Source organism: Leuresthes tenuis, unplaced genomic scaffold (assembly GCF_036924035.1).
Source record: "Leuresthes tenuis unplaced genomic scaffold, fLeuTen1.0.hap1 SCAF_15, whole genome shotgun sequence".
Taxonomy (NCBI): Eukaryota; Metazoa; Chordata; class Actinopteri; order Atheriniformes; family Atherinopsidae; genus Leuresthes; species Leuresthes tenuis.
This window is the reverse complement of record NW_027325369.1, coordinates 19020222-19032386: the sequence shown is the minus strand read 5'-3', so window position 1 is coordinate 19032386 and position 12165 is coordinate 19020222. Positions and strand designations below refer to the sequence as shown.

Genomic DNA, 12165 nt, shown 5'->3' with positions numbered 1-12165 from the left:
GCAGTTACTTGTGAAGCTATTATCTGGGTCATAAAACAACTCTGTGTGCATATTTTCATCCGTCCTTCTCGCCACTGCTTGGAACCCTCTTTCTTGGCACATGTCGCCCTCATTAGCAGCCATAACAAACACATACTACCTTCTGGTTTAAATAACTTTCATGTGGGGAAACCAAGGAGCTGATTATGTACTAATTTATGCAGAATTGTATCATTATGCTCCCTATTTTTAGAAGATATTCCTCACCTGAGAGCCCCACAATAAGACCAACCTGTTTCATGAATATTTATTTAGTAAATTAGATATGTCCACGATTAATTTTTAAAAAAAATTCTTCATAACACTTTCTTCCTAATTTGTCACCAGGTTGTAGGGCCGCCAGGCACTGGAAAGACGGACGTTGCTGTTCAGATCATCTCGAATCTCTATCACAACTTTCCTGAGCAGAGGACTCTCATAGTCACACACTCTAACCAGGTCAACACACTCACACACGCACACACACACACGCATCCCTTCTACAGAAAAACAGTGAAAAAGTTTCCCTAACACTTTGGTGAAATAACATCGAAGTTGTCTAGAGAATTTACAGCTTGTGCTTAGAGCTCCCCATTAATCAGGCTGTAGTCACATTTATACCACAGGGGAAAATTCAAATCTAAGCTCCCCTGTGTCCCAGTCCTCCCCCTTAGTACTTAATCATAAAGTAATCTGCTGTTGTTTTACACCAATGGATGGTTGCCAGAGGGAACCATATCCACATGAAGCATAGCTCGATAATTATTATTCTCCCGCAACACCCCCCCCCCCCCGCCGTTTATGTTCCTCATACAAGCTTACCTTAAAACTTTCTAGCTACATATTAAACTCGCAGTAAACATGCATCGAATATGCATATCAGGGGACAGACCTTTCATGTCTGACTTTGTTTCCTTGTTGTTTGTTCATTCCATACCAGGCTCTGAACCAGCTGTTTGAAAAGATCATGGCTCTAGACATAGACGAGCGCCATCTTCTGCGTCTGGGCCACGGAGAGGAGGAGCTGGAGACTGAGAAGGACTTTAGCAGGTGAGGACAGGAGACGACAGGTGGAAAGAGCACACACACACACACACACACACACACACACACATTCGTGCGTCTAAATAAACAGAAAAGCACATGGGGAAAACTTAGAAGCTTAGAACTCACACAGTCATGTGTGAAAGTGCATTCAGTGGATAAGTGGACTTACTGGGATTCACGAACACACACACACACACACACACACACACACGTGCAAAAGCAGCTGCCCGTGTGCTGCATAATGAGTCTGAGCCAACGCAGTGACAGGGCTACTCGATACCTTCATACGCCAGGCCATGGACCTTGTTTGTCTTCATTAGGCATCGCTGGATTCTCAGACCTGAAACCAGTGAAAGGGATATGTCCCTGCAGCATTAATAGGCACCGTGTGCCTGATTAACCCTTCCGATGCCGCCGTGCGCTGGAGGAAACGATCTGGTGGTACCAGTGACTTAAAGAATCATTTTTTATGGTGAATGATGGATGACAAAAACCAATCTGGAGAGACTAATGGAGATTTACCGCAGGGGTGGAGAGCCTGATTCAATTAGAACTACCGAAAGGGGGCACGTTCCACTAAACAATTTAGAAATCCACAAAAATCAATTATGCTGCCACACAAGATTTGATGTGTCGACATGTTTTAGAACAATATATCAATCCTGATTGTTTTACTTCCAAAGTTGCTCTCAGTCATGTCGTATGTAACATGTTCAGGCTGTGGAAGTTGATTGTGAAAATGAAAAAAAAAAAAATAAATAGCAGGTGATGAAGTTAATTTGTCGTAACATGAGTAGGGAAGAAGGGTTAACGATGTTATCCGTTTCCTACCTCAGGGACACACAGTCTTAGTAATTGATTTACAGCCCTCTCACTGGATAATTTAATTAATTCGTAATGAAATAATTACATGGATAAAAACACTTTTTAGGCCTGTTAGAATGGTTGTGAGCTCGGATGAGGAGGGAGTCACTATTAAATCACTGCTGGGTGACATTATCTCATTTGCCTTGTTTCGCACTCTCTTTTATTTATTTGATTTTTTTTTTAATTCTTTCTTTTTTTTTCAAGGCAAAAGCACAGAGCTGCTGTTCTTATAGGCTGCTGTGTCAGGCCACAAGTAAATAGTCAAGAACCGCTCGAGTCTTGTTTTAAAGAAAACTGTTTGCAGTCCTCTTAAATATTCTCTTTATATGTGTGTGTGTGTGTGTGTGTGTGTGTGTGTGTGTGTGTGTGTGTGTGTGTGCCCGTGTATTAAATGCCTTGCAGGATAGTGACTCAGTCTTTACTCTTTACTACTGAGACACGGTTAGACGGGGAAAGATCGGGCGGTGGATCATAAGCACACATGACAGAATTGAGGACGACTCAACTCTCCAAAGATACCCAAAACATTTACAGCTCTACATGACTGCTGCTATATTTAACACCCTCGGTGAATGTATCAGTCAGAACCATCTTTTCTTTCCCTTTTTTTTTTCTTCACTTTACTAGACAGGTTTCTTAGCTAGCTCTGACTATAAATAGCTCCGTGTCAGTGAATATTAATAAAGTTTTTCTGCCGTTGCTATTTAAAGTTTCCTTACAGGCCACGTTGTTAATTACTGAGCAAATTGCACCCGAAGCTCTCGGCATTACTTGTAAATGAGGATGTGAAGGTTTCTCCATGTTTCTCATTAGCTGTACCCTTTGTGTTGCTGCTTCACAGCATGACTGTTGCATGAGCAGCGTTGTGTAAAAAAAAAACTTCAGTCTGCACATGAAAGAAGTCTCTTGGTTTCTTAAATTATGCAGCAACGCAGACATAAAAGAAAGAGCTTTAGCTAGCAGCATTTAATACGATCCGCCCCTGCCCGCTGCCTCTCCAACAACATGCAGACTCCACACTTCTTCCGTCCCACTGACACCAGCGAGAGAGGAGAGCCAGAGTTTTAATTAAGACTTTATACAAGGGGGAAAAAAAGCTTAGCATTAATTAACAATGCTGCTTGTCATTTTATAATAAACTTTCCCATCTAAGATGTGATTTTGAAAGTTAATCTATCTGAAAGCATAGCAGAGGCCGTTCTATATTAAAAACGATGAGAAGAACACACCATAATGCCACACGAAACACTTTTTTCACCTTTTACATACCGGGCAAAAAGAAGTGTTTCCCATTTGTTCTATGGTTTTCAGTTTTAGGCAGTGAATGAATGCACAGCTGATGTGTCACTCAGTGAAGCAAGGTCAGTGCCCATTTAAAATTTTATTACGATCAAACAGGAAGCGCAGCGAGATCCTCTTTGAGTCATCTGCTGACTGAGAGTCTTTGAAGAGGGTCTAAAAATAGTCTTCACCTCCAGTATTACCCTGTGACCCCGCCTACTTCCTACTTCTGTGTTTGTTGTGTGTGTGTGTGCGTGTGTGTGTGTGTGTTGTTTAGCTGCACAACAACAACAAGACATAATCCTATGTGCTCCTTAACCCCTGTGCTTCACAACATTTTTACACCTTTAATCATGTAATTTACCCACGTATCCAAAATCAAGCCGAAAACAACGAGTTTGTTATAAGGAATAGAACCGTCTGGTCCGGTTGCTCACCGAGCTTGTAGGTCAGTGATGCTTTTAGATGGCGTGGGTCCCAGTTCTAGGTGTGTTGTTGTGAAGGCACATGTGCCGACAGAAGTCGGTCGGTGTTCTAGAAAAGGAACGATGTTGAAAACGGTATCAACACCAACTGCGTCGATGCCATTTGATTCTGAAACTGTGTCAAAATGTTTTAATTATATCAGCAAATGAGTTTATTCTATTTTGTCACATCACGGTTATTCTATCTTTGGATCACAACCCACGGCACTTTAGCTTGTGCAGGCGGTTTGTCCTTTGAGAAAAAGGTTAACTGTTGACTGTTGTTCTCTCCAGATATGGCAGAGTGAACTATGTCCTCGCTAGAAGACTGGAGCTTCTTAAAGAGGTGGGAAGACTACAGGAAAGCTTGGATGTCCCGGGAGATGTGTCTTACACCTGTGAGACCGCTGGACACTTCAACCTCTATCAGGTAAGAATTTAACTAGGTGTGTGTGTGTTTTTACATTGAGCAGAGAAAATAATGCAAACATTTTTGGTGGTTTCTGATGTTTTTTTTGCTCATCTTGCAAGCACAGAGTGGGTTGAATTCCAAAATAAAGATTCTGATTGCATATAGGTTTCAAACCATTGAAAAGCCAAAAGATGTTTGTTTATTTATTTTCAGTCATTAATTCCTCTGCATTTCCCTGTTTGCAACAAAACATCTTTAAAGTTTCTGTTTTTGATATTGAGGCAGAGAGCTGAGAGGATGAGGGAGATACGTTGCAGAACTTGTTAGAATGGATTTCCGTCCTTTTTCCTCACACCTTTCAGGCCAATCAGAAGCTAACATTACTGACCTTTCATGTCTCCAGACTCGCTGCGTAGTTTGCCCGGAGGGTGCCTACTTTGGAGTGGTTAATTCATGTTGCTTCGTTTTTACTGCACCCTCAGACTTAAAGAGAAATGCCGCTGCAAGCAAATTTTTCTCACTCTCCTTTGCATCACGAGTAGTTCTGATTTTAAATAAAATTAAAAAAAAAACAAAAAAAAAAAAACAACTTTGGTGTCATTTTAATTGAGAGCCTTAAAGGGGAACTCCAGTATTTTTAAACCTAGACCTACTCTACTCAACGAGAACAGTTTGGCGAAAGTCGGGGTCCATCAGAAGCTATTTAGATAACTCGTGATCTGCGTATATCCATTTAATGGAGTGAACAGGGCAGGGGGACGATGCAGCCTCTAAATAAGGCATTATATGTTTATTTCACCAATACTTTAAGAAGAATGAATGAACGAACGTGTGCTATTGCTCTGTTAGCACATAGCTACTGTTATGTGGCTACTTGCGACTATAGGAGAGCTAACGGAGGGAATTCTACACAGGCACTCTACTGGGACCACTTCATCCACACGCCCTCCTGGAGCACAGTTTATTTACTCTCTTTCTCTGTGACAGTCGGCTAACATCACACGGGTGTTTGCTATTGCTAGTTTTGTGCAACATGGCAGGATATCTATCAAAGTTTGACAATGTGAACGACGACTTTGAGTAAGACGGACGTTCTTACCGGAGTGAATGAGCTGTGCTGCAGTCATGCGTGTCGATGAAGTGGTCCCAGTAGAGGTGTGTGTAGAATTCCCTATAGCTGCAAGTAGCCACATAACAACACCTATGAGCTAACAGAGCTACAGTACGCGTTCATTCATTCATTCGTCTTAAAGTATTGGTGAAATTAAGACAGATAATGCCTTATTTAGAGTTATCTAAATAGCTCTCGGTGTTCTCGGTGAGTAGATAAACGTATTTCATGCCAGAAAGTACACACAACTTCACAACATTTTGAATAAAGCTTCAGATGCCAGGATTAGTCTTGGCTGCGGTTGTAGATCAAACTGCATCTTGTAGAAGATAATTATCCAGCGACTTAGTTGTTTTTTGAAAATGGTTCAGTGCTTCTGTCATTGCCTGAGCTCAAGCTCTGTATGTCTGATGCTGTTCACGTTGTTATTTTGGCTCCTTGCCAGTGTTTTACTGTCCCGCTGTATTAATTTGGTGCTTCAGAGGGACTGTATGTACAGCGCTGGTGTTAACTGCAGCTCTGAAAACAAGCCAGCGGAACGAATGCGTGACATTTAAGAAGGTTGTTAGAATGGTGGAGCCTTAACCATGAGAAGATCACTCTGTCCGAGGTCCATGAGAATGGTATGTTTTTACATGTGCTTAAGGTTTCCATGGCAGCCTTAATAGTCGTTGCAGGCAGATAATTAACACCCTATAAGCTGAATCCTCAAGCAGTCTCATTAGTGCTTCCCTTAAAGTTGTTTTTTACCGGAATATTTTTAGAACTAGGCTGCCCTGCTGTTCGGTTGAAGCTGGTTTATTAGCTTCTCAGCAGGGGAACCTTTGTAGGAGTGAGGCTATCTTGTCTCATTTGTTCAGTTGTGTGTAAAGGGTGCTTTTAATATTCAAATTGGCCCAGTTTGGCCAGGCAGAGCTGTGCAAAAGCCCGTTCCTGCTCAGACAGTCTTTTCGTAGACAGCAGATTGGAGATGCTTTGCACAGTGCTTTGCAGTTAGAAAGCGCCATAAAAACTATTCCCTTCTCACTAGACCTGTTACTATTTAAGAAAGGACACAAAAACACACACAGCTCAGAAAATGCACAAGTTAAAGGGAGACTATCCCTTTTTTTTTTCTTCCTTTTTCCCACTGTAGGTGATATCTCGCTGGGAGGAGTACATGAGTAAAGTCAAGCCGAAGCAGGGCAAGCAAGTGGAGGTGGAGGTTGTTGCGGCACACTTTCCCTTTCACAAGTACTTTTCCAACGCGCCTCAGCCTGTGTTCAAGGGTCGATCCTACGAGGAGGACATGGACATAGCGGAGGGCTGCTACCGCCACATCAAGAAAATATTCACCCAGTTGGAGGTAAGAAGGTCACCCACATACAGAGTTCACTAGTTTCCTCACTGCTCAGTGGGACATAAAGAGGTTCCTTGAGTGCAGTAAGGCAAAGCGAATTTATTCATGTTAGCTCGAAAGTTGAGGAAAAACTTATCACCCTCTTATTCGTGTGTCTGAAATACGCAGAGGCTCTGCCAGCTGTCGTTAATCCCTTTCTTTAACCATCAGCCAGCTTTGTGCCCAGATGTTGCAGGAGTCACTCTTCCTGGCCACCACACTAAAAGAGTGATGCAATGACTGTTGAGACGCTGTCTCTTTGCGAATGTGTCAGCGGTGTCTGAGTTCTTGTCATCCCTTCATTCACTGTGCAAGTATATCTTTTTAAGTGTGGTTAAAAAGAAAAAAGAAATGCTGCAAAACAGAATTATCAAGACACCTTCGATACCCCCACCCCCCCCTCCACTAGTTTTCACACTCGCAAACACACAGCTGAATATGTGTTAACATTCTCCTCAGTTCATCAACGAGCTCTACAGGGATGATAAAAACATTTCAGATTTATGGGAACACCAAGATGGTCTCCAAAAAGCAATAAAGAAGTTATTGGCTGGAGGTAATATCCCGACACATGTGGTGACCTTGATTTATCTGGCTGGCCTCTGTATCACTGCATCACCGCACCTCCTCCCTCCTCCCTCAGCCTCACCCATGCTGCAGTGAAATCTGCACACCCATTAAGAGGGTGCCGCTGAACGTGCTGCAAGGTAGAAAAAAAACCCGGCATCGACTCGCTGCTGTTGCTTATCTGTCTACCTTTCGAATGTGAACGCCGCCTCGAATGAGCCGTCACATGAATAATCTTAGAATCTATTGCTCGTCAGACAGACTGAGACACAATGTGCCTCCTGGGTTTGTGTATAGACTCTAACTCCTCTGCAGCTCCCCTGTATCAGCACTGCTTAATTTATTTTTTTTCTTCTCCCTTCTCTTGTCAGTCTCTTGCAGTCCTCACCATCTTGATTTGACACTTCAATCACTCTTGAGCCATGGGGGGTTAAAAATAGATCTCATCAATATTGTATGTTTTGATCAGTTTAATATTAATGGTAAAATAGGAACTCGTCAAATATTTATACCCGAGTGCTGTCCGAGTTTACCTCTCCCAACCTCCCTCCATCCCTGCCTCTACACAGCTTGTGTGGCAGCCTGAAAATAGCCTGTTTACCCATGCCCCCCCCCCCCCTTCAGTCCCTCTCTCACAGCATTCACTAATGCAGTGATGTCTGCATTGAGCTGATTTGTCTCTGGCATTACCATTGCAGCAGAAGCCATAGAAGAACACCTGTGCCAAAGTGTTCCTCGTGCTGCAGGTATTGTACAGAAAGCTGCACCCAGTAGAGCAGCTGTAGAATGCAGAATGCACCACAGCAGCGAGGGGACTACTGAAAGTAAAATGAAGGAATGAAGTTGATAATAGCTTGAGTAAAAGGCGGTTTATTCTGTGTCTGTTTCCCCTGGAATTGCTTTTAGGCCCAGTTGTATGCATTAGGGGAAGAAAAGAAAGAAGTAACCAGACGAGGTGCCAGGATGACACATTGGTGCGGTCAGACTGCAGAAGGCAGTCTGCAAGTTATTTGCATTCAAGTATTTGCTCTTTCAGCTCGCTCTTCGGTTTCGTGCTCAGCAGTAGTTAAAGAGACTCTGATGGAGGTGCTCACATCATATTAATGGGTCCAGGTACACAGACAGAGCTGCTGGTCATTTGTCTATCACAGCATTGTTGAAGTTCAGAGTAGTAGTTCTTATCCCTCCTGGGACTTTTTCAACAGTAAAAAATGTATTTTGTTTGATCTATACATCTATTATTTTATCTATTTTTTTCTACATTGGAGTGCTTCAGCTAAAAATAAGCCACAAGCGCTAGTTCTTCATCCAGTTTTTAGTTTGTTCTCTAAAGAACCAGCAAAGAACTGATCTGATTTTTTTATTTATTTATTTTTTTAATAGCCAGAGAGCCACCACAGAGCCACATCGTGATGTCACTTTAAACATTTCCTCCAGTGCGTGTTTAAACTTGCCTCTTTGTATTTGATCAGAGTTTCTGTGGTGTACCGCAGTGCAGGGAGACATTTCATCTTCACAGATCCATGTTTGTCTTGTTTTCCCCACAAACACACATCTTTGCAAAGGTTTCCCTCTTCCTCTTTTTTTTTCTTTTGTAGACAGAGAGATGGGCAGTCCTCTGAAAACGTGGATATGATGCTAAGCATTGGTTGAAGGTTGACTGGGTGAAAGTTAGCTTGAGCCAGGAGAGGGTGACTCCTTTCTATTTCATAAGAATGATGACTAGGTGCCAAAAACGATAAATGTTCAAGCGGCACAGTTGAAAAGCTCAGTTGCAACAGTTGCATTATTTTACAACACTTAGTTTCTCTCCATTGCAAAGCAGATCTTTGTCCACTTCTTTGTTTTTCGCCGCAGAGCAAAGCTAAAGGACCAACAACGGCACCAACACAACAAAAGCAGCCCACGGCCTAAATTGTTCCACATATTTTTAACGAGTGGAAGGCAAATATTGTAACATATAGACGTGCAACACCCGATCAGGTTAGCTCAGAAACACTGTTTTAAACATCAGCTGGTGTTTGTGGATGCTCTTTACAATGCCAACAGTTGTTTCCAAAGGCAGACTGAAGCCTGTTCACATCCACATTGAATCTCAGTTTTTATTGTTATCCAATTGAGCCAAAAGGAAAGGAAAGGTTCTGTTGTTGTTGTTTTTGTTTTTTTTTAATCTGGCAGTCACAACATTTTTGCTAGTTACTATTTCTAAGTTAAGTTCTGGTTCCAAAGCCGCACTAGAACCACTTAAGTGGGAAAACCAAAATCCCTTTTTTGGGATATCATTGAAGTCTTTCTATGAATTTAAGTAAAACTTTTTATTATTATAGTTTTTTATCACATCCTCTAATGTCATCTTGCAAAAAAAATGCAATAAACAACTAAATTCACAAATGCAGGAATAAATGGTAGGAATAGCATCCTTCAGTATCATCTCTTGCTATTCATACCTATTTACTAAATGTTACTGTGCACGGTGCTTTCGCTCCTGACCCTCACGTCCTCTGGTAGGAGTTTAGGGCCTTTGAGCTGCTGAGGAGTGGACTGGACCGCTCCAAGTATCTGCTCGTGAAAGAAGCCAAAATCATCGCCATGACCTGCACACATGCTGCGCTCAAGCGCCACGACCTGGTGGAGCTCGGATTTAAGGTAGACTTTTCTCTTTCGACGCAAAGGCTGGACGGCCCTGGCTAAATTGCGTTCACTGCAGTCCATTTTCGATATTTAAAGCAACTTCCTTCTTGTCCCTTACAGTATGACAACATCCTCATGGAGGAAGCTGCACAGATCCTTGAGATCGAGACGTTCATCCCTCTGCTGTTACAGGTAACCCTTTCCAGACCCTAACTTCTGTTTAATCTGTGTGAGCGAGGTTGAAATTTAAGGCGGGCTTGTGACCAGTGGCTTAAATTTCATTATCGGCTCATGAACAACAGATTTTTAAGTCATTAAAACCTAATCGGGTAACATATGCCGACATTGGTTTAACTTCCCACGTCAGACATTGAATCAGAATAAAAATGGTCTTACCAGGTCAATGTTATTGGAAAGGAGTGTTCTCATATCTTACCGTATCTCTAGAACCCAGAGGATGGCTACAGCAGGCTAAAGCGTTGGATCATGATTGGAGACCACCACCAACTTCCCCCGGTCATCAAGAACATGGCCTTTCAGAAGTACTCCAACATGGAACAGTCTCTGTTCACTCGGTTTGTGCGCCTGGGGGTGCCCACCATAGACTTGGATGCACAGGGCCGTGCTCGGGCAAGGTGGGTCACCTTGGCAGAAGTTATGACCGACTTTGCTTTTCAAGGCCTTGTGCTGCTCCCTCGCCAAAAAGGCTGAAAGTAAGAGCGACGACTTGACTTGTTTCTGTCTCTTTTTCACAGCCTTTGTAACCTTTACAACTGGCGCTACAAACACCTTGGGAACCTGCCTCATGTCCAGCAACTTCCTGAGTTCCAGGTGCCCAACCCCGGCATCACCTTTGACTTTCAACTAATTAACGTTGAAGACTTTAACGGGGTGGGAGAATCGGAGCCCAACCCTTACTTTTACCAGGTCAGTAAAGCTGTGATCATAGAGATAATGTTTGATCTAAACATTTTTATTAGTTTAAGCCATTTGTAGCCATGATATTTGAAATTATGCCTCAAGATGACAAAATGAACATCATTAGGTAATCAAGTTTTTATTGAACATTTTACATAGAAATCAACCTTAAATAGATTGTTAGCTACAGCAGAGTAACTGGAAGGGACATTTTTATCATTGCATGGCTTTGAATTGGTTTGAATTACCTCCGGTTCTTTTCTGTAGCATTTTTTTTTTCTTTTTTGATGGCAATGTGACTCGGCGCGGGATCTGGTGAAAGATGAATATTACTTTCACCATAGCACCAGGTTGAAGTGCTGCGGACACATTATTGGACAAACCCATAGAGCGAAAGGGCTTTAATTTGTTCTCTGCTCAGAAGAATCCGACAGATTGCGTTATGAAATAAATAACAGTGCTGTCAAAACGTTGTTTCTCCATGGTTACACTTATGACAATCAGCTACAGCACTGACATTGTCTGTTCATCTTTTTAAATTCATTAGAGCATTTTTCTGATCCTAATGAGGTGGAGAAAGGTGTTTGAGTTGTAGCAGAAGCTTCTCAGTCAGATCGTACATAGTTTTAACTGCATCCATCTGTCAGTGCTTTGTTTACCACAATACTCTGCTTTTATTTGTTTTCTTGTCATTTTTTATGGTAAGAACAATGCGATGCAGCGGTTAAGCAAAAACACACCATGTTCCCATGTGTAGCTTCTCTTCTAGCAAACAAGAGATGTTGCTGAGATGGTCCTCAGATGAAGCCCCTGCACATGAGTGTACATTGTTATAGCAATTGTTGTGAGAAAATTGTGACTCCGTCAGCAGTATTATGTTATACCTGCTGTCCAGTTTTGCTCCAACGACAAATTCTGTGCTTGCTCCACAGCTCTTTCTATCACATTAATGGGTATTTCTGACTTAAGTGAGAAGAATGTGTTTGTATAGATTCTCAGTCTTCTGGGTCAGGGTAATCGTAGGAGCTTGGAATAAATGTAGCCAAACCTGGTTTCTTAGTTCTTGAAGCGGTTGCACCTCATTACAATAGTCCTAACTCGCTGTATCAGCCTCCTAATGTAAGCTTTGCTACCGACACGCACCCATAGAGCTCCATCGCTATATATCCAATAACTGATATAATGGATATCGGTATCCTTTGTATTTGTAGCACAGGTACAATGTTTGATGAGCTAAAATGGGTTATGCTACACAATTTGCAGGACTTGCTCTTCTACTTCTACAATTCTTTACACAGAGAAACACTCATGCACGCTTGAATGTGCCACAGCAGAGAACCGAATTCCCTCCGAGCCTCCATTTCCTCTAAATTGATTACCGTACACCAGTTCATTAATGTTTAAATTTCAGTGCTTTAGCAGCCAGTCCATATGATGAATCCATCCCTGTGCTTAGTCTGCAGCTAGCGCT

At 42.2% G+C, this 12165-nt stretch overlaps 1 protein-coding gene across 1 annotated transcript in view; it reads left to right on the top strand.

Annotated features, from left to right (window-relative positions):
* Nucleotides 1–12165, top strand: part of aqr (aquarius intron-binding spliceosomal factor) — a 41803-nt gene that overhangs the window by 16281 nt on the left and 13357 nt on the right. The window contains exons 24-31 of the mRNA XM_072364945.1: nt 367–477; nt 959–1068; nt 3972–4107; nt 6336–6545; nt 9654–9791; nt 9897–9968; nt 10224–10411; nt 10532–10703. Of these exons, the coding sequence (XP_072221046.1) occupies nt 367–477; nt 959–1068; nt 3972–4107; nt 6336–6545; nt 9654–9791; nt 9897–9968; nt 10224–10411; nt 10532–10703 (1137 nt within the window). The remainder of the gene's footprint in view (nt 1–366; nt 478–958; nt 1069–3971; nt 4108–6335; nt 6546–9653; nt 9792–9896; nt 9969–10223; nt 10412–10531; nt 10704–12165) is intronic.